The sequence below is a fragment of the Vigna angularis genome, chromosome 4 (genome assembly GCF_016808095.1).
Source record: "Vigna angularis cultivar LongXiaoDou No.4 chromosome 4, ASM1680809v1, whole genome shotgun sequence".
Taxonomy (NCBI): domain Eukaryota; kingdom Viridiplantae; phylum Streptophyta; class Magnoliopsida; order Fabales; family Fabaceae; genus Vigna; species Vigna angularis.
In genome coordinates this window covers 20,582,695-20,604,117 of record NC_068973.1, presented here as the reverse complement: position 1 = coordinate 20,604,117, position 21,423 = coordinate 20,582,695, and the positions used below count along the sequence as shown (strand labels likewise).

The window sequence follows — 21,423 nt, the reverse complement described above, 5'->3', positions numbered from 1 at the left end:
TAATTTCTAGGAAGCTCCGGACAAATATAAAAATATTACCTTGAAGTTAAATTGACTTTATATTTTGTTTAAAATATAAGAAACATAAGAAACTAAATTTATGAAATTCTCTTGCTCAAATTTGAATTGACTTTAGTTCCTTAGAATTGTAATATATTTTCTAATTTTGTAATTAAATATCATAAGCCATGTGATACGTACTAATTTATCCCTGTACACTCACATGACCTTTGTCAAGGAACTTTTTCACCCATATTAACTTTACTGCTTTTTTATAAATTAATCTCCATGCATCTAACCATTTTGCTTTACTAAAGTTTAACATCATGATCTGCCTATCATTTACATCGCATATTTACAACATAATACCCTCTAACAGCCTACAAAATTCTTAATTCGCCTGTGGCGACACCATCAAGAACACTATTAACTCCTACCCGATTACACCCTGCTCCCTCTATTTTTCTTCTCCCTTTTTTCCTTTTCTGTTTTCCTTTACAGTTAATAGCCATTTCTGTATATATGTAGTTCACAAAATAAGCAAATAATGAGTTACTGACTGGCTGGCTCCCACCAGGAACCAAGCAACCAAAAAAGAAGCTCCCTAACCCATCTTCTAAGCAAATTTGATAATACTTGTCACTGTTCCGTTGCAAAAGAAACATCTTTGGCAGTTCAAAAGGTGCCTGGTTATACAGCCATAACAAGACTCGTGTGAACAAGGTGCAATTTGAGCATCTGCTTCACATGCATAACATATGCAGCACAACCTATCATCAAGATCTGTATCTCCCACACTATCCACTTTATCATGTGGTAATACGGTGCGGCAAGTAAGGAGACTAAGAAAATTCTCTAGCTGCTCATATTTTGCTACATAAGCTTCCCCTCGAAAGGATCCATCCTGAGAAAATCAAAGAGCCGAATAGTGTCAAATGATCAAGAGAAAACTAAATTCGTGACATGTATAGGAATTACCAACTTTTAGACAGCTCACTTATCATTTGATATTGTTGAGGTTATATTATAGACACAAGAAATAAACTTTTAATATTGTAATGCAAGTCTGCAAAACTGACTGATTTGTACCAACAAACTTTAAGGGTTGACTTTATTAATAATTTAGCATTAGATAGCATCAAATTAAAATTTTCAAAAAATTGGATAAAAAACGCGTCAGAAAGAAAAAATTACATTCCAAATACCAGGGAATCAAGAACATAGATTAAGGGTTACAACAACTAACCCAGTTATAATCCAGAAGATATTGGAATCCATACTGAACAGTATCTGGACAGTCCATGCTTGCGAAAACATCTAAAAGATCATTGTTTTCTCGATATTCTTCAGAATTTGTAGCATCCAATAAATTTAAGATGATCCCTACTAAAGGGGCCAATATCATGCCTCGGTTTATTTTTTCTGGAGATTGACTATGCCGTCTAACGGACCTGAAAAGAAATAAGAAAGAGGGCAGCCTCATTAAAAATCAAATGATAAATATTTTTTTTCATTTGGTTCCAAATTCTCAAGGAACCTTGGAATATCAGTTTCTCATGTATCAATCCGTGCAAGTGCGTGAGGGGATACATTCAGTTCCGGTATATTTAAGTTGTTAGATGTTGTTATGATATTGTTAGCTACAATATTATGTGTATTTGAACTTAGTCCATATTTTCCTTTATTATTCTTCGTTATAAATATATTTTCCTTTATTATTCTTCGTTATAAATATATTTTCCTTTATTATTCTTCATTATAAATATATTACCTATTTTTCTACACAAAAGGAATTAATCATATACCTAATTTTCCCTATTTTCAAATGGTATCTAGAGCAAGGGTTTTCTGAAGTCATGGGATTGAAACTTACAAGTCAAAGAATTCAGCATCGGCAGCAGAAGTAATATGATTTAGGATAAATACAACCAACTCGGTTAACCTTCGTAAGTTAGTGTCTGGTCCAGACAGGAATGCTTGAGGGATCTCACGAGTGCAGAACTCCAGAATCCTTGCAAGATTACATGAATGATCAAATATGACACAACATTTCCTTTGCTGAAACTCTATTACCTGTGCAAGAAGCGTTGCAACAATATGTTATTGGAATGGAGATATCAAACTCTGAATTAGTCAAGCTACCATTCTAATTATAGAAACCATTTCAATCTTATGCACACGATGACTTGAAATGAACCCAAGTTAAATTAATAGAAAAAGGGATCAGCTACAAAAGTAAGCACATAAGAAACTGAAATCGCAGAACCTATGCAGAATATGTAATACTGCTACGGAACCTAACTTAGAACCACAAGAAGAAGACCTTCTTCTGGTTTAGGATCCTAAAACCAAGATTCAAATTTAGTCTAGGATGGAAAAATGTATTCATACCTGGTACTTTTCTTGCATTTCTCGAACTGAAACTGAAAATTCAGTCATGGTCCAGCTTAGTGTATTGAACAGTCGGTTTAGAAAAGATGAAAACAATCCTTCCTCACTTATGCAAGCTTCCCTTAGCAACCTCTGCATTGCATCAAGAGTCAGGGAGGGAACTTTGTGACGAGAAATTGATCCAAGCAAAAACTACCCAGCAACAAAAAGAGTTTGTTAACATACTTGAAAAAGAACTGATGATGAAGATGATTCTCCATTCTTTGAAAAACTAAAACCAGATCCCTTGCATAATCGTAAGAGTATGTTCGTGACTGTTGTCCAGGATCTGTTATCAAATGCTGATAATAAAGCTTTCGGCATCCTTTGGATGGCTGCCTCATTGCTCTCAAAGGTAGCTAAATATTCCCTGTACTGCACCAGGACAGATATAGACTGAAGAAGAAGATCCCTAAGATCTGCACTTGATATTCTTGGATCATTGAAATGGGTAACTACAAAGGTGACCTAGTGAAAAAGATATGAATAAACGATTTAGAACCCATGAGAGAAGCTCTGATTGAAACTGATCTATCTCGGAAGTAGCCGCATTAAAAACAAAGGTTCATGAATTTTTCAGATTCATGTAGGATGCTTTATCTCATGCACTTAAAGGAGTTCACTTGTGTGTGTGTGTGTGTGTAATTTATAGAACAAACAGGTCTATTTGATTGAAAAATTTATTCTCAAAACCCACCACTAGATTGAAAATTCCTTTTACATATGTTAGAAGTTTCACATCAACTAGAGATTAGAGCAATTTAAAGTATATATTTTGATACAAACCTCATCTTACAAACCGGTTTTGTAAAATTGAATTAAATTTAAAGTCCATTTATTAACATGATATCACAGTCATGTTTTAAAACCTATTCTAGCGAAACTGATATATGTTGGATTTATTGTTCTACCAACTATCGGGTCGCTATCGGCTCTTAACAACATAGATTACAAAAATAAAGATTGACCCAAAATTATTTATGCCCTATTTATATACATCAATATTAACGTGATAAATACTTCTTAAGGTATATATACCAATATGAATCATTTGACCACCATATTATTGTTCATTTTTTTTTATCAAATTTAACACACAATCAAGTATATGGTTATAATCCAATAGTTGGTTTGAAAAAATTATATTTTGTAAGAAGTTATTGATAGTGTAATAGTTGACGTTAGTTGTTACTGATAGTGTAATGGCTGGTGTAAGTTATACCGATGTCACTCGGTACCTCTTCACTTTTCCTATCAGTTTTTCCTCCACTATTCTCAGGTTACCCAATACCTTACCAAATGCAAGGTTTACAAGAATGGAGCCCTTAAGCACATGTTTGTAAGACTCGTTATAATAGGAAGATGAACATACAAATCTTGATTATCATTTAAGATCTTTTTATGTTGCTTATAATTAACTTCAATTGTTACACACACATCTGTGTATGGCAGTGTCTTGATGTTCTCTCTTATTTTATATTAGCCATGTAAAAGTGCCTGCATAGGAGTCTGTACTTTTAATATATTATCATGTAAGGCCAAAAATTTACTCTAAGAAATTCCATTAGTTCTGTAGAATCAAATGTCATTTACTAAAGATCAAGAAACAAATATCAGGTATAATTTATTTATATAATAAATAAGAAAAACGGAGAAGTAGAGATTGAAAGGGAGATGCATACAAATGAAGTAAGTCCTCTCTTGATGAAAATTGTGGATGGAACAAAGGGGGGATCACTTTTCCGCAACACGTGAAAGCAATCAACCTGTACGGGTATGAGAGAGAAAATATCTATGTTAAGATAAGTTGTATATGATTATAAGAATGATAAGAAATTTTTTAACAAATAATGCAAATTAAACAAGGTTAATGTGTGACTACAGTATAAAAAGGACTGATTTTATTATTTTAAATCTTAAAAAATACATTCCCATGTCCTCTATTTGTAACAATTTAATTCTCCTAAAAAGGAAAATAGAAAAACAAAATAAAATAGAAAATTATACATATATTTTCTCTAATTAGGAAGATTCTAAAGATATCTTCTCTAATTAGGAAGATTCTAAAGATATCTTCTCTAATTACAACACTCCCCCTCAAGTTGGTAAATGAATATCAATCATTTCCAACTTGCCTACAAGATCTTCAAATCTACCCGAAGGAAGCTCTTTTGTAAAAATATATGCTATTTAAAGTTTTGTAGAAACATGAGTTGTAATCACAAAGCCTCTGTCGAGATTATCTTTGATGAAATGTCTCTCAATCTCAATGTGTTTGGTTTTGTCACGTTGTACTGGATTATGGGCTATGCTCACGGCAGACTTATTGTCACAGTGTCGTTGCACCGGGTTATCCACTTTGACTTTAAAGATCATCCAAAATTATTTTCATCCATAGTGTTTCACACATTCCTTGAGCAAGAGCTCGAAATTTAGCTTCTGCACTAGAACGGATACTTTATCTTGCTTTTTACTGCTCCATGTTACCAGACTATCTCCAAGAAACACACAATACCCAGAAGTAAATTTTTTGTCAGTAATAGAACCTAAATAGTCAGCATCAATATATATCTTCATAGTCAATGTGTCTTCCCTTTTGAATAATAGCCCTTTCCTGGACTTGACTTCAAGTATTGGAGAATTTTGTCAACTGCTTGCATGTGTTTCTCTCTTGGATCATGCATAAATTGGCTCACTACACTAACTGCATAAGCAATATCTGGTCTTGTGTGTGATAGATAGATCAATTTTCCCACCAATCTCTGATATTGGGCCTTCTCTACAAGAGCACTTTCCTCACTTCCAATTTTGTGACTCTGCTCTATAGGAACTGTTAAGGTCCTACATCCCAGCTTTCCTATTTCTTTGAGAAGATCCAATACATATTTCCTTTGGGAGATGAAAATTCCGTTCTTGGAGTAAGGAACCTCTGTTCCAAGAAAATATTTGAGTTTTCCTAGGTCTTTCATTTCAAATTGGGCAGCCAATTTATCTTTTAATGCCAATTTTTTTGTTTCATCATCTCCTACAATAATCATATCATCCACATAGACAAGCAATAAAGTGAGTTTACCTGTAGAAGAGTGTTTTATGAATAGAGTATGATCTCCTTGGCTTTGTCTATATCCCAAGGAAAGCATTGCTTTTGTAAATCTTCCAAACCATGCTCTAGGGGATTGCTTAAGACCATACAATGCTTTCTTCAGGAGGCATACCTTGTTTCTTTCATTTTTCACTTCCAAACCTGGGGGTATCTCCATGTACACTTCCTCATCTAGATTTCCATGAAGAAAGGCATTCTTTACATCCAACTGGTATAAGTCCCATCCAAAATGAGCAGCAAAAGCGAGAATAACTCGAACTGTATTTATCTTTGACACTAGGGCAAATGTCTCCTCATAGTCAATGCTATATGTTTGGGTATATCCTTTTGCCACCAATCTAGCTTTATATCTTTCTATTGTCCCATCTACCTTATGTTTCACTGTGGATATCCATCTACACCCTATTGCCTTCTTGTCTCTTGGCTTATCAACAATCTCCCAAGTTGAATTTCTTTCTAAAGCATTCATCTCTTCTTTCATGGCTTGATTCCAATGTTCAAGTTTCATGGCCTCCTGGATTGAGGTAGGAATTTATGTGGCATCAATGGTAGCAATAAAACTTTTGTGCTTATCATAGAGATTGTTAGTGCAAACATACTGAGAAATAGAATATTTAGCACATGATCTTCTTTCCTTTCTCAATGCAATGGGTAAATCCTAAGTAATACTTACCTCCTCCTCATTGATATCTTCAAGGATCCTCACCTTCGGATTAGACAATTTTTCTTGCTCGAGAGTCGAAGTGGGTTGTTTTCTTCTTTCATAATTTTTGCCAAAAAATTTGTCTTCTTCCTTAATGTGGACTATGGTAGCTTCATTGCTCAGGTCTTGGGCATCCTGCAAAGAAAAACATGGTAATGACAAGAAGGAGAGTTCATCCACTTCAAGTGTTTTCTCCCCCTGAAGTGTTGGACTGACATAAAAGGATTGTGTTTCATGAAAGGTGACATCCATGGTGATAAAGACACAACACTTGGATGATAACATTTGTACCCTTTTTTATTAGAAGGATACCCAATAAAGACACATTTAAGAGCTCTGGGATCTAATTTACCACACTTAGGATGATGAGAGTGAACAAAAACAACACATCCAAAGACTCGACTAGGTAGACTCATTAGTAGGGAAGAAGAAGGAACAAAAGACAATAAAGAATCTATAGGACTGATGCCATTGATATGAGTGGGTAACCTGTTGATGAGATATGTGGCAGTTAACACAGCTTCTCCCCGGTAATTTTTTGGAACAGACATTTGAAAAAGAAGAGCTCTAGTTACTTCAAGAAGATGACGATTCTTTCTTTTTGCAACCCCATTTTGTTGAGGGGTGTTAACACAAGTTAGTTCATGAACAATACCATTATGAGACAAAAGATTGAGAAATTCATGATTCACATATTCAGTACCATTATCAGACCTAATTCTTTTGATATTTTTTCCAAATTGATTTTGGACAAGACGGAAAAATTAACAAAAATTTGAAAAACTTCAGATTTATTTTTCATAAGGTATGTCCACGTGACGGGTACAATCGTCAATAAAGGTAACGAACCATTTGGCTCCGGAAATAGAAGTGAATTAAATCAAATGGAGAAATACTCTTTTTATTACTAATAGGATAAGATGCACCATGGTGTTTTGACAATTGACAAATATCACAATTAAAAGACTCAACAGACTCTTTGGTAAACAGACGGGGAAACAAGGACTTGATAAGACTAAATGAAAGATGCCCAAGCCTTTGATGATGTAACCATATTTGGGAATTTGCCCACGTCTCGGATGTAGCTTGTTGACTCATGATTTTTGTGTTGCTTTGGTCATCAAAATCTAAAAAATACAACCCACTCTGCTCCTTAGCAGTTAAAATCGTCTTCCCCGTGGCAAGGTCCTGAAAAACACAATAAGTTAGAAAAAATGTTATTGAACAATTTAAATCCTTTGTGAGTTTTTGCACAGAGATAAGACAATTAGCTAATTGAGGAACATGTAAAATATCCTTCAATACAATAGATGAGTCCAAAATTATATTCTCAGAGCCGCATATAGGTATATCCTGACCATTCGCAACTGTAATAAGTTGTTCTTTATTTCTTTTACCATATGAGTCGAAGGACACACTAAAAGGTGTCTTATGATTAGTTGCACCTGAATCAAGGATCCAAATACCTTGAGACACATGACCAACAATATTAAGACAAATCTTACCTTTTGTGGACAGAATACATGATCGAGAGGGCTTACTCATTGATTCAACCATTGCTTCCAAGCGCTCGAGTTTCTCCTTATAAGCTTTCATATCAAGATCTGGTAGTGGTGAAGGACTAGATTGATTGGTGGCTTCCTATTCTGAGGTAGTATGATTTACCCATCTTTGAGTAGACCCTTTGTTGTTTCCCATGCACTCGAGAACATTCTTTCTTCCTTGGAGTTTGAAGCATGTTTCCTTGGTATGTCCAGATCTTTTACAATATGAACAATAGTCTCCATGAGTACCATTTTCAAACGACTTTCCCCCAGCATTTGTTCCCTTATGGACTTCCTTTCCAGTTGTCATGGCAGAGCCTGTGTTGGAGATCCCTCCATTAAGCTTGACAGTTCTTCGAGTTTCTTCTCCTCTACCATAAAAAATAACTTCTGATAGAGTTGGTAATTTTTCTCTTCCAAAAATTTGTACCCGGATTAGGTCGTACTCATGATTCAGGCATGGAGAAATTTAAAGATTCTTTCCCTTTTCAATGAATTCAACAAGTGCGGCAACATCTGTTTTACACATCTTTATTGTTTGGTTCTAATCGAATTCCATCCAAATACCATTCAGGATTACATGATATTCTGATACGAAAAGGGAGCCTTGTTTTGTATTAAATACCCTGCTTTCAATGTCGGATCCTTTTTTAATGAAAAAGTACTTTGTAAATCATCCCATATTTCTTTTGCACAAGAATGAAACATAATTTCTACTTATATCAGGAATCATGGATTGCCACATCCAAGTCATAATTAATGAATCTTCATTATCCCAAATTGAAAAATGAGTGTTGTCTGGTCCTGGTCCTCCTCCATCTATGTGATCAAGTCTTGGATGACCCTTGTGAATCCTTCGAATAAACTGGCCCCATTGTAAGAAATTTTGACCATCCAACCGACAGGTACCTCCTATATTTGGTAGGTCATTAGGACCCAAAGGAATAATTTTCACTTCAGACATTCTGTACAACGCAATCAGGAGTCTTCGATGACTTTTTTCGAGACGACAATGGCGTGTGGGTCACACCAAGAAAAGGAGTAGAACTTAAAAACTCATATCTACTCAAATATAGGCCAAACGGGTCGCCACCAACCCTAGGAAGAGACTCAGGAGGCTCCTGCGACTCTGTATGTGCCGGCAGCGGCAAGTGGGTCTCGCTAGAGGTGGGCGCGTGGGCTACACGCGCCGGCGACAGTGGCAGTGTGTGGCGGCTTCTCTCCCGGAGCGACTTCCGGTGTTGTGGTCGCCGGTGTTGGGTGCACCTTTCTGCCCTATCAACGACCCCAACGACAGTAGCGACGGTGGTCGGACAGCGGCAGTGACGCGATTGTGCAGCAGAACAGAGCCCCAAGATCGGGAGCTCTGACACCAAGTAGAAAAAGGACTGATTTTATTATTCTGAATCTTAAAAAATATATTCTCATATCCTCTATTTGTAACAATCTAATTCTCCTAAAAAGAGAAACAGGAAAACTAGGAAAACAAAATAAAATAGAAGATTATACATCTATTTTCTCTAATTAGGAAGATTCTAAAGATATCTTCTCTAATTACAACAACTACCAATCTAATATGTTTGACAACCAATATGACCCTTTCCCTCTTAGTCCCAGCTCGTGTCATGTCAGACAACCAATCTAATATGTTTGACACATAAGAAACGGGAAAACCCAAAAAAAAGGTATTAAACTCGATAACTAGTGAAGATGTTCTGTATTCTAGAACTGAATAAATTAAATTTGCTGTTAAATCTAAATCAATGATAATTGCTTATTTACCAGAGCTCCAAGATAATATTCAGGGATGTATATAAACACTGAATCCATGTTGCTAAGAACCAGTAGCAACTGGACAACCCACATGCACATTGCATACATTCCTCTCTGCTTCCACCGTGATAATAAAGAGATGCGGTACCTATAAAAAAAAAGAAATCAACCCAAAAAAACAGGTCTGTAAGAGAAACAACAACGATGTACGTACTAGGCATTTTTCTAAGCATACTAGCATTTGAGAAGCATCCAGAAAGCTAGACTGAAACAGAACATTTATATTCCAATATAAATTCCTAAATTTCTACAGTTCAACTTCATATGAAATAGAAGTATCTATAAAACACTGATACCTTAAAATTTCAATCAGAATAAAAGGAATTATTAATAATAACAATTAACAACAAAATTTAAAATCTGAAACTCAAAACACAATTTTGAAACTAGCATATTATAATGAGTTTGTCAAAGTAAACAGCAAACTGACAACAAAGTTTAAGACTGACACAATTTATTGCAAGTCATAATGTACATCTTGGAACCTTAGGTGCAGCAAGAGTTTCATGAAACATGAATGCACATATGAAACAGAATAAAGAAACACATAATTTTTTAGAGCATAGTCCTGCTGTTTCAAAATTAAGAACTATATTTAAATTCTTCCAAAATTATGTTCAACAACTTTCTCTTTATCAAAACTAGTTTAACTCAGTAATCTAAGTAGGGTCCAATAAACTAAAAATAAAGTGGTGAAGACAAAGGAAATGGATTATTAACACACTAAATCAACCTGTGCATTCGTTATTAACATGGTGGGAATGAGTACCACCAAAATTTTGGAAAAGTAAAAAACACTTGCACACAGTTGTCATCCAAATGAAAGTTATCAAATTAGGTTAACAATTAGATAACGCGAAATCGGAACATGAACTACAACCTAGCCATCACACCTGGAAAATTTCAACCTAATACCATTTAGAAGATGTAGAATGTCAATTCAAAAGAAAAAACCTTAAAGAGAAAGAATAAAAAAATGAGATAAATAAGCCTAAGTGTCACCTCTCATGGTCATCTTACCAAGCACAATGCCTAACACAATCAACAACCTCTTCTCTATATCCATTTCGAACTTCTTTCAAATGTTTCAATTGCTCACTGCAAGCTCGTTCTCGTATTTGCTTATCAGTTTCCTCCAAAAGGGTAATTGAATGTGTCTGATGAGTCATGTAGTATGATGCCTACAAAAACAGGAAGAATAAAATTCACATCTCTTTTCATTTATTCCCTAAAATTTAAATGATATTCAAATTTCAAAATTATACCACCTAAAACTAGGATGATTATAACAAAATTCAAGGCTGGGTACTAGAGTAAGATTACTACTGGGCTAGGATTCAATGATATCAGCGTAAAGAAAACTCAAATTCATATTACCAAAAAAAAGTTTTGTAGGATGCTTTTTCATAAAATTCACCATGAGATGAAAAATGTTTCAGGCAAATCCGGCACAGAAAACTTTTCAAACTCACCATAATATATGGAGGTAGTAGGTATAAGAGGATGAAGATATCTCAGCATGCTCATGACTTCTACTAACCTCGCCTCATTTTTCAGAAATATCATTATTAAAATTTGATTTACGAACCTAACTCAACCCAATAAAACTAAAATCTAAGATGAAGATTATTCAACTTTTATAAGCTTTATTTAGCAATATCTCTATTTGACATGGAACTAAACCAGCACTGAGACAGCAATTAAGGCAACACTAAAATAGACCACAACTAAGGCAAGCTAGGGTTGACCATAACTAAGGCAGCTTCCCAACCCTGCCCCTATGACAACGGCTATTGGGCTAAAGCATGGCAAATCTAAGTGACCCTACAATGAATCTAGAACAGACTCCAATACCACATAGAATTTGGGTCTGAAGCCTAACTCAACCCCATAACCGAATTATAAGATGAGAATTGTCCAAGCTTTATATGCTCTATTTTAGCCATGTCACACAAGTCAATCTAGGACTAAACCCCCATCCTTGAGGGAACAATTAAGTAGCCCCCAAAGAAGCCATTACTAGGGCAGGCTAGGAGTGACAGAAACTAAGGCAACTTTTCAACTACAATTAACTGACTTCTTGTATGAATTATCATCAAATAGGTACCTATTTAAATTCTTTCCATATATATCATTGCATACAGGTGAAATCAAAGACAAAGGAGGTGGGTGTGTGTGAGTGTAATTTAGGTAAGAAAAGACTTCAAATGCATATTTAGTTTTGATTAATTTGGGGGCAAAATTTGCTTCTGCTTTTCAAAAGTTTATTCAGTAAGATTTTAATTATAAGATACTTAAGACTCAAAAATAAACTAATACAAACACACACCAAGTCATAAAATAAGTTTTAGAACCATTTTGAATGATATTGAGTGTCAGTAGTCATTGCTGATATGGAAGCAAGTTTTTCATGCCACAACTCCTTTACATATTTATTTTTCTCAGTCTTTAGGAAAAATTCAGGCATTTTAGAGAAAATCGTGCTGGTCACAGTCAAAACTTGAGATATCACAATAAATTTTGCAAGCATGAAATTACCTGCTTAAAATTTGGAGCAAGACCAACATGATACAACCATAGCAAAGCATCAAGTAGCTCTTCTTCTCGTAGTGTAGCTGTAGAGATATTAGTATCCTTTGGTACAGACTTCATATGGTGCACTTGGCGGTAACCATACTCAGGTTCAGATTGATCACTAGGGCTAGGTTTATCAGTTATTTCATTATTCAAAGTCCCATCACTGCATTCAGCAGTGACATGAGCATGTCTCTCTGGAATAGAGCTACAATGACCGCGAGAACCTTTGGCCAGGTATTTAGCAGGAACCTTGAAGTTCCTTGTAAAATCAGAATCATAACTAGAGCAACAGCATGGTTTCTGCCTGGTTGAATGAGTAACCCTGGTTTCTTCATTATCCATGCAACCTTCATCCCATTGAATCACTTCCATTTCATGATCAAATGTTGGATGTAGCTTTGATAAATGGCTATAGGATCCCCCAAGCCTGGAAATATCAGCTCTATGGGGATCACTTTTAAGAAATAAATGAACAGGAAAGCTTTGCTCACCACCTCTGTGAAGGAAACCAACATCTGTTTTGCAGCTCTTTAACCAGCCACAGATGTCACCCAAGGCAAATCCTTCAGATAGAAAATGGAGTACAACTGTGTAAATTGAAACAAGAACCGAGTTGCTAGAAACTCCAGGAGGTGGAATATTTCGTTCTGCTCCTCTGTTCTTCAGTAGAAGGCTCTGTAAAAATGACCTAAATACTGCTCCAGGCAGCTGGGGAGGATTCGTAGGTGGTATAAATTGTATCACTAGGCGACAAAGGTCCCTATGCTTCTCTTCAATCTACATTTGAACTAGGCATGCTCAGAAATGTAGGAAACTATGAAAGGAGTATCCAATAGCACAATAGTTCACAGAATTTTACCCTCAAATAAGAAAGAAATATTATTCCTAAAATTCATAGAAACAACCTTATCTTTTCATTCTATGATAATAAAGATTAGGTAAATGAAAAATTCCTTCTATTTTATAGAAAATTCAGATAGCCTAATTTACCATACCGCTATGCCATATCTGGCAGAATTATGATGGAGACAAATATTGTGAAATGAAATTGAAAACCCACATATTCACCAATTAGATCACATGATAATTTATATAAATTAACGGGATTGTATTCAGCTTATAGCCTCACAATCACCAGTAAACTTAGAAAAGTTTCTCTCGTTTTCATTCAGTGTCATCACATATAATAGATCACAGCATTTTTGCTGTGATCTCAGAACATTGTGACATTCCCCTACATTCATTGACTAATATAGGACTTAGGATTGAGAGAAAAAAATGTCACTAAAGGAAGGAAAACCTTCATAGCCACAGAAAGGTACAAAAGACCATATGCAACTCTTACCATTCCTTCTAACACTCTGCTCTTACTTTTCATTACCATCCTACTCCATCAACCATTACAATGCAATAGATAATTGTATTTTACAGGTTAAGTAATGTCAGTGGCTTGTTGAAAAATATACATAATTATTGTATACAAAAACTTGTCAGTTTAATTGTTTATTTGTTGCTTCTTCAAAGTTCAAGAGAAGCAGTGAGGTATTCATTCTCATTCAGACATAATAACTAAAATCGAAGTTTGGTCAAAGAGAGAAAGAATTTACCTTGTTGACTGATTCAGACAAAGCTGTGGTTGTCAACATCATGTTACCTTCATAAGATGCATCTTCACACGAACCAGGCCACCAAACAGTTGGTATCATGAAGTCAAGATCATGTTTGTTTGGAGTCTTTTGTGAAAGAAAACCTTCAAACACGAATTCAAAATCTGGTGACTTCCACCAAAGCACCATAAGTTCCTCTCGTCTTAGTAGATGACATGCCAATGCAAGGTGAGAATATGATCCAGAGTAAGGACATTCAGTTAAAATTAATAAGGCTATTTTACAACTAAATGAAAGAGCATTTAGGATGTGTTTAAATAGCACATGGGATCCTTGAAATTGTAGCATAACCTCAATTACTTTATCCAAGCTTGAGTAATCATGGGGTGCATGCAAGCCAAAAACATCAAACATGAACGACAACAGTGGACCCCAAGCCACATATTCTGTGATCCCAACATCCGCTTCAACTATAGAGAATAATTCCTCACATATAGCATAAGAAGCAGGATGGAAAATTTCTTCCAATGAATCAAACCTCTTCACTCTTCTCAATTTATGAACTAAGGAATGATCAGCTCGTTCCACTGAATGCATGTCCAACAGTCTTGACCAGCATTGCAGCAGTTGGGTGACAAAGTAGTTCTTACAGGGGGGAGCCTGAAGAGGAAGGTAGCCTTCAATTGGATACTTAAAGGGTCGAGCTCCAAAGTTTAACTCACATCTTTCACCCTGGGAGAGAGAAACTGCTGGATAATAACCAAAACCAGGACCCATTTTTCGAATTCCTTGGAATGCCACCCCAAGTGAATTACCATTCCTGTAGAATAATATTTCATCTCTATCTAAATCTATACAACATCCAATAATATCACCAACAACCCATGACTGGCCATATGTCTCAGCATCCTTGTTCCACTTGCTAACTCGCCTCCCGTCGTAAGCATATGAATCATCGGCATCACCAACACCTTTATGGTCAGTGAAAGGGCAAGAAAGAGTGGCCCAACCAAGTTGCTGTATGCCAGATGTTTCCAACATAACTTCATACATCCATTTTCCCTTCCAAACACAAGCACTGGCCCTGGCACTACTGAACATTGCCATGCTCTCTATAAGAAAAGGTGACTTGATAACTTTAATATCACCACAGATGCTGGATTCTTCTAGGCCTATAATATCAGGCCCGTTGCCACTTTTACCATTAATATAAAAAACCCCATCACTTTCACTATAAGAATCACTTAATTTCACATTATATCTTGAGAAATCATTTCTAATGACAGAGTGAATAAAACCACGATCAACCGGACCAGTCAACGAATTGAGTGATCTGTTTGGGAGGCCAAATACATACTCAAGGGTTCGCTCCACCGATTGCTGACCCAAATCGTCACAGCAAGAAAGAAACCGAGTTTTTGGCAAATTTTTCTTACCGTCCTCACCGTCGTTCAATATCACGGCCAGACCAGCAGAAAACCCACCAACTCGCGGGCTCTCTTCACCCATTTGTGACACTCAGAAAGCACTACCCCTCAACTAGCCCGAAGCCAGCTGAAAGCTTTTCCAAATTCAAATCCCCGTTCAACTGTCACAAAGTCAATTAAACTCGCTAAGTGTTCGTGATCCATGCTCAAAAACAAAAACCAATAGTACAAACATTTTGGGGCCAAACTTCACAACACGCAACAACAGGAGAGAAATCTAGACAGTAGCTTACATGTACAATATGCCCAAAATTTAACATGAACGGGCTCCAATTCAAAAACAAACAAAAAACAAGTTCACTTTTTGCTCATATCCCACAACAACAACAAATCCCAACAAGTACAGAAAAATCCAAAAAAAAAAAAACTAAAACCAGTTTTCCCGGGAAATAAACAGAGCGAGAGAGTTACAGGGAAGATGAAAGACTAGGCGATAAGGATAAATTTTTAAAATGTTGAAAACTGTAAGGCGCCCCTCAAATTGAACCAAAAAGCGTTACCTCCAAATAACATGAAAAGGCTTCGAAGTTGGTATTATTAATTAAATAAATGATTAATTTAAAACGGAAACTTACAGAAAAAGCTCATGCTGAGGCGAGAGAAAAGGCGGCGGAAGGTTGCTAGGGTTTTGCAGGCTCCATTGCTTCGAGATTCGATGACAGCAACAGACTAGAAGAGTGATACGAGAGAAAGGGGACGTGGAATTTTCCGAGGGAGAGACCGTATTTGATGTTGTTATTTTATAATTGATTATGATTCTGTTTTTTTGGTAATAATGATTTTGGCCAAAAAGTTTGGGGGGGTAAAGGCGAAGAAGCGAAGGAAGCAGAAGCAGAAGCTGAAGCGAAGCCGCGGGCGCCGAGTCGAACCGAATTAAAAACCGCAGCTAATGGAGTTGTGACTGACACGTGTCGAGGAAGAGTGCGGTTGGGTGGTGAGTTGACGGGTAATGATACTGGCAACTGAATGAATAGGGACCAGCCGTTGTAGGAATGGGAGTGGTGGACAACATTGTTGGTGGGTCAATTATACGTTTCACTGCACTTCGACTCAGGGCACATATCCGTTTCCACATGACTACATACCCTATGTATTGTTAACCAATTATTCAATTCAATATTTAACTTTTTTTATTCTATAAACATATCAAATATTTTCCTATTTCAGGTTACATTTTTTGCAAGTGTTCTGGAAATTAAATGCAGTTCTCCTCTGTATTTTTTAAACACCTGCATTAAGTGAAATTATTAATCATAAAACGCATTTAAGGAGTTTAGCTTATTTATGTTTTTTATTAAAACACTGTAAGTCCCAGAATGTCCTTAAAACTTATTTAAAAATATATTTCAGTTTCTTACTTTAAATTATATTTAAGAATACGCTTAGCACATCAAACTGTAGAAAATATATGACGTGTAATTGTTTTACACTTTCCGTTGACATTAATTATTACGAAGAAATATATATCATAAAAAAGGTATACGTGTGAGTCAATTGCTTAATTACCAGAGTGACCGAGAGACTCTTATATTGACATTTTTACCCTGTCTGTTCTCAAGAATCTTCTCAGATTTTTTCCCACGTGTCCAGTTGTTGAAACTTTAAAGTGTTTTTTCTTTTCTTTTTCTTCTCACAAGGAACGTGTTGGCTGGAAATAATTTTTGAGCATTTGTTGGCCAGAAATATCATAAGAGAGTAACATATTATATTCATATATGATATTTTAAATAAATTATAAACAGGTCTAGTTTAAAAAAGTTGAATAAAGAAATACTAAAATGCACTTCGATGAAATAAAAAAAAATGAAAATGTCTAATGGAGATTATGAAGAAAACCAAAGCTTCACTCTCCTAAAAATAGGATAAATAAAACTAAATTAACAAATATTTTACCTCATTTTTATTCAAGTATGATTTTTCATCTTGATTTTAATTACTTATATCTGGTCTTTATAATTCATCAATTGTTAAAATTAGGATCCTATTTAATAATCTTAGAAAATAAAACAAAGCAATGCAAACAAATTTTATTTCTATATTTTTTTTCTATTTCTTAATGTACATTTTCACTATTATTTTGTTTTTATTAATTATTAAATGTATATTTAGAATGAAAATACTTAATTTTAGCAATAAAACAAAAAACAAATTGAGTGATTAAAGATAAAGGACTGAGTCTACACCCAAAAAATATTGATGATAATAAAAATCAACATGTGACCAGCTACTCCAACAGTTACACTACGATTATTAATTATTGACATTGATATGATATAACCCTTAAAGAAGAGAAATATAAAACAACACCGTGCATGTTAGGAAACTCTTATACTCACATGTTGACCAACTTTCGTTCCGACTGTAAAAAGTGTGGTAAATGCAAGTTTTGTTTAAAAGGTGTGTTTAAGGTTTAAAATTAATTTTTTAGTTTAGGATATTTAAAATAACTTATATGTTCGATCAATGATTTTATACTGAATTTTGGTATTATCTTTAGAAATTAAAACATCTGGACATAATATAGTTAGTTTAAATTAAAATTATTTTTATGTAGTTGTCGTTATAAGTAAAAATATAGGTAGGACAAAAAATGACGCAAATCTAACTATGTGAGCGATGGCATAAAAAGTGAAAGCTACTGGCGGCTACTGAATTGTTGTTGAATGCGGGACCAAAGACAACTTCTACAAACAAATGTCAATAATTCGAAATGAATGATAGATAAACAAATCAATAGATACTAATTAGAGACCCACTCATTAATAATAAGATTACAATATTAGCATATGGGTTTTCTAATAAATTATAAAAATTTACCATATTTAGTTTAGTTTAAGTAGTATTTCTATTCGATAAGAATATACTTTTACTAATTCTTTTTATCCTTTCAAAACTATATCTATTAGAACAATTTTACATATTATTATTAATCTCCACACTTTGTTATTATTGTTATGATTATGTTATTATTATATATTTAAGGTGGATATCTATTTGAGGAGTAATGAATTCGATTCCGACCAACAAAACTTTCAAACTATCGTTACGATCTTATCACTAGTCATGTGTCGGGTTGATTTGCTCCAAGCTCTTTAAGATTTGTGCCGAGGAAATTGACTCCCACTTACCCAGCTCTTGTTACTTTATCCTTTTTTCAAGGTGTTATATGAAATTATAAGACTTCAATAATTCTACATCTTGGAGTAAGTTGTGATGTATGTGTCTGCCTTGCTCTCACTTGGAGTGGTGGGAGCATCCGTCAATTTCTTATGTTGTATGTCAGGTTGATCTACTCTAGTCTCTTTGAGTCTGGCATTAAGGAGAGGGGTTTAAGCTCCCACGCGAACTTCATTGAGATGGTGGGATGTGCTTCATATGGGGATTGCAAGGGTCTTTTTCATGGTAGTTTGCCTGAGGTTGGGGAGATGATCTCTCACTCTCTAGGTCGATCAACCTTTGTTGAAGTCCTTGGTGTTCGTGAGGTCCGCCTGTCATTGAGCGCGCATGACCTCAAGCTCAATATTGTATTGCTTGTGCTATTCGTTGTTCTATTTGAGAGTCACCAACAGGTTGTATTCCATCTCGTGGGAGAACTGAGTTTGACCTAAGGTGGTGACATCATTATTGAATTTGACATCGTCGTTGTTCTAGTCACCAAACTCAACCCTAAGGAAATCGTTCTCTAGGTAGCGACAACTGTTGTGACATAGGGATGGTTTTCAGTAAGTCATTTTTTCACTTTTCGCAAATGATGATGACAATTGCTTTCATTGTTGCCCTTTCAATCCTGGACCCGAGCTTGTCGATGTGCCTGAGAAGAGCATCTTCCTATGCTGCGATGATTTTGAGTCTTGGTCCTCCATACCTATATCGTTAGCAAGTATATAAAGCAAGAGCATGTTACTTGTGAGGGGCAATGTTGAGATGATGGCATCCACATTCCCGATGACGTCGACATCATTGAGATCAAGGATGATGTTTAGGACCACCGAAAAGCTTCTCATGTTAATGAGTTTCATGCTTGTGAGCATCGCTTGTTTTTACAAATCAGCACCTAACATGGTTAGTTGAGAGAGGGAAAGGCAACATATTTCATATGTGGAGATAGGATAAAGTTTTACTTAAGCCCCACAATGGGCGCCAAATGATCTTTCCGAGATCTCGTGACATCCATTGTAAAAAATAAAAATAAAAGAAATGGAAAAAAAGAGAATCTAAATCTTCATAAATTGATGATTTCAAAGAAAACAAATTGACTCAGCCAAAAAATGTCAAATAGTTTTATAGTCTTGCATTATGTACAAAAATCAAAAACCAAAATCATGTACATATCTTCATAAACTGTGAACTTGTTTTTCATGAATGTTTATCAAATCTTCTTCCTTCAAAAAGACAATAAAACAACAATCAACATACAACAAAGTTTTATCCTTCAATTTCAAAATTTACATCAATCATGTTTCTCTTACATATCGGGGTTTCAATACCCTTATCCTTGTACAAAGTTTCAACACCTTGTTTATCGCTTTATATTTCTATCATTGGTGTCTCGCCCTTCTGCAAAGCATTGGTCGAGCCCAATTTAAAATTTCTGTCGTTGGAATCTTGATCCTCTGTTATGCAATGATCGTTTTTTGGGATCTTGACCCTATGTTGTGCAATGGTTGAGCCCAATTTTGTTTTTCTGTCATTGGTATCTCAACCCTTTGCAAGGAAATGGTCGAACCCAATAATTAAACTTATTTCTTTCATCCTCAATCACTTCATCCATAAGGGTTATGACACCCTCCATGAGGTTGTGTCACCTCACTTCACTTCATCCATAAGGTTAGGACACCCTCCACGAGGTTATGAGACCTCACTTCACTCTTCCATAGGGTTAGGACGCCCTCCACGAGGTTGCGACACCTCACTTCACTTCATCCATAGGGTTAGGACACCTCCACGAGGTTACAACACCTCACTTCACTATTCCATAGGGTTAGGACGCCCTCCACGAGGTTGCGACACCTCACTTCACTTCATCCATAAGGTTAGGACACCCTCCACGAGGTTGTGACACCTCACCAAATTCATTCATGTGTTAGCATAAAGCTAAAGAGCAGAAATTTTGATGATGTATCAAAGTCAAGTCTCAAGTGCTCTTATTGCAGGTGATCTTCATAAAGACTTGTTTTTATATTAAAGTTTTTATAATTTAGTAGATTTATGTATAGGATGTGGTTTATATTTGATTCTATGTATTGTTTGTCTTAGGTTGCGTTAAAATTTATTTTAAATCAGAAAACCTCATTTTATACTCAAGATAATTGATTATCAATTTATAATAATCGATTATCAGTAATCAGTTATGACTTGCCATAATTGATTATAATGAGCAATTATGACAATTTTTAAGCAAGTTTTTTCATCGTTGTGCATTCATTGAATGCATAATTAATTACCATAATTGGATAATTGATTTTCACACGTTAATTAATTGACAACAGATTTTTGGAGGTATCCTTGAGTGAGATCTCTATAAATTTAGATTGGGACTCTCATTCTAATATACAAAATACAAAATACGAAATAAGTGTATTTTGAAAAATCTTATCTGCAATGTGCGGTGATAAGTGTTATAGGGTTTGTTGAACCCTTATGTTGTGGCTTTGAGAACTTGGTGTGTTGGCATAGAGCAAGAACTTTCACAAGGAGTGTGATTGAGTGTTGTTGTTGTTGCTGAATTAAAAGCCTATCATCCTTCGTGAAGCATTTGGAGGAGGTGTTCATCCTTTGTGAAGATTCATAGGAGGTGTTCATCCCTTGTGGGTTATAGGGGAAGTGACTTTCATCTCTTGGGGTAACAAGAGAGGTGATTTGTAAACTTTTACAAATTGTTTCTTTGTGATTGTAATTTGTAGTTGTTTTGTAAGTAGTGAAATGTTTATCTTTATTTGAGATAAGCGATTGGATGTAAGATTGGTAAGATCCGAACCAAGATAAAATCATTTGTGCAAATTTCTCTCAACCTTACTCTTGTTATTCATTTATATTATATGCTTAGTAAGTAAAACTGAGAAGAAATTTAAAAAGGCACACTTTATTATTAAAACCAACTCACCCGCCCTCTTGGTTTGTTATTCCACGCTAATCATTC

The 21,423-nt window shown here is 35.3% G+C and overlaps 1 protein-coding gene across 2 annotated transcripts; it reads right to left on the bottom strand.

The window, feature by feature from the left end:
* Positions 1-289: 289 nt before the first annotated feature.
* Positions 290-16,288, bottom strand: LOC108331446 (E3 ubiquitin-protein ligase RKP). Of its 2 annotated transcripts, none has more exons than XM_017566127.2 (11): positions 15,860-16,288; positions 13,798-15,385; positions 12,152-12,967; positions 10,634-10,794; positions 9,563-9,701; positions 4,113-4,196; positions 2,617-2,898; positions 2,392-2,523; positions 1,943-2,073; positions 1,247-1,451; positions 290-904 (listed from the first exon to the last, which is right to left on the bottom strand). In XM_017566127.2, the coding sequence occupies exons 2-11, from the start codon at positions 15,304-15,306 to the stop codon at positions 617-619; spliced, it is 3,747 nt and encodes a 1,248-aa protein (XP_017421616.1). In that variant the 5' UTR covers positions 15,307-15,385; positions 15,860-16,288; the 3' UTR covers positions 290-616. The 2 variants fall into 2 exon arrangements, with proteins under 2 accessions (XP_017421616.1, XP_017421615.1); XM_017566126.2 differs by having other exon boundaries at positions 1,874-2,073; positions 15,860-16,284.
* Between the last annotated feature and the right edge of the window lie 5,135 nt (positions 16,289-21,423).

Bases quoted from the DNA above. Each gene is read 5' to 3' on its own strand.
- LOC108331446 (XM_017566126.2), bottom strand. From the start codon at position 15,306: ATGGGTGAAGAGAGCCCGCGAGTTGGTGGGTTTTCTGCTGGTCTGGCC. The intron at 9,702-10,633 runs GTAAGATGACCA...TTTTTTTTATAG, and splicing joins TGTGTTAGGCATTGTGCTTG to GTACCGCATCTCTTTATTAT. The intron at 2,899-4,112 runs GTATGCATCTCC...CTTTTTCACTAG, and splicing joins AGAGAGGACTTACTTCATTT to GTCACCTTTGTAGTTACCCA.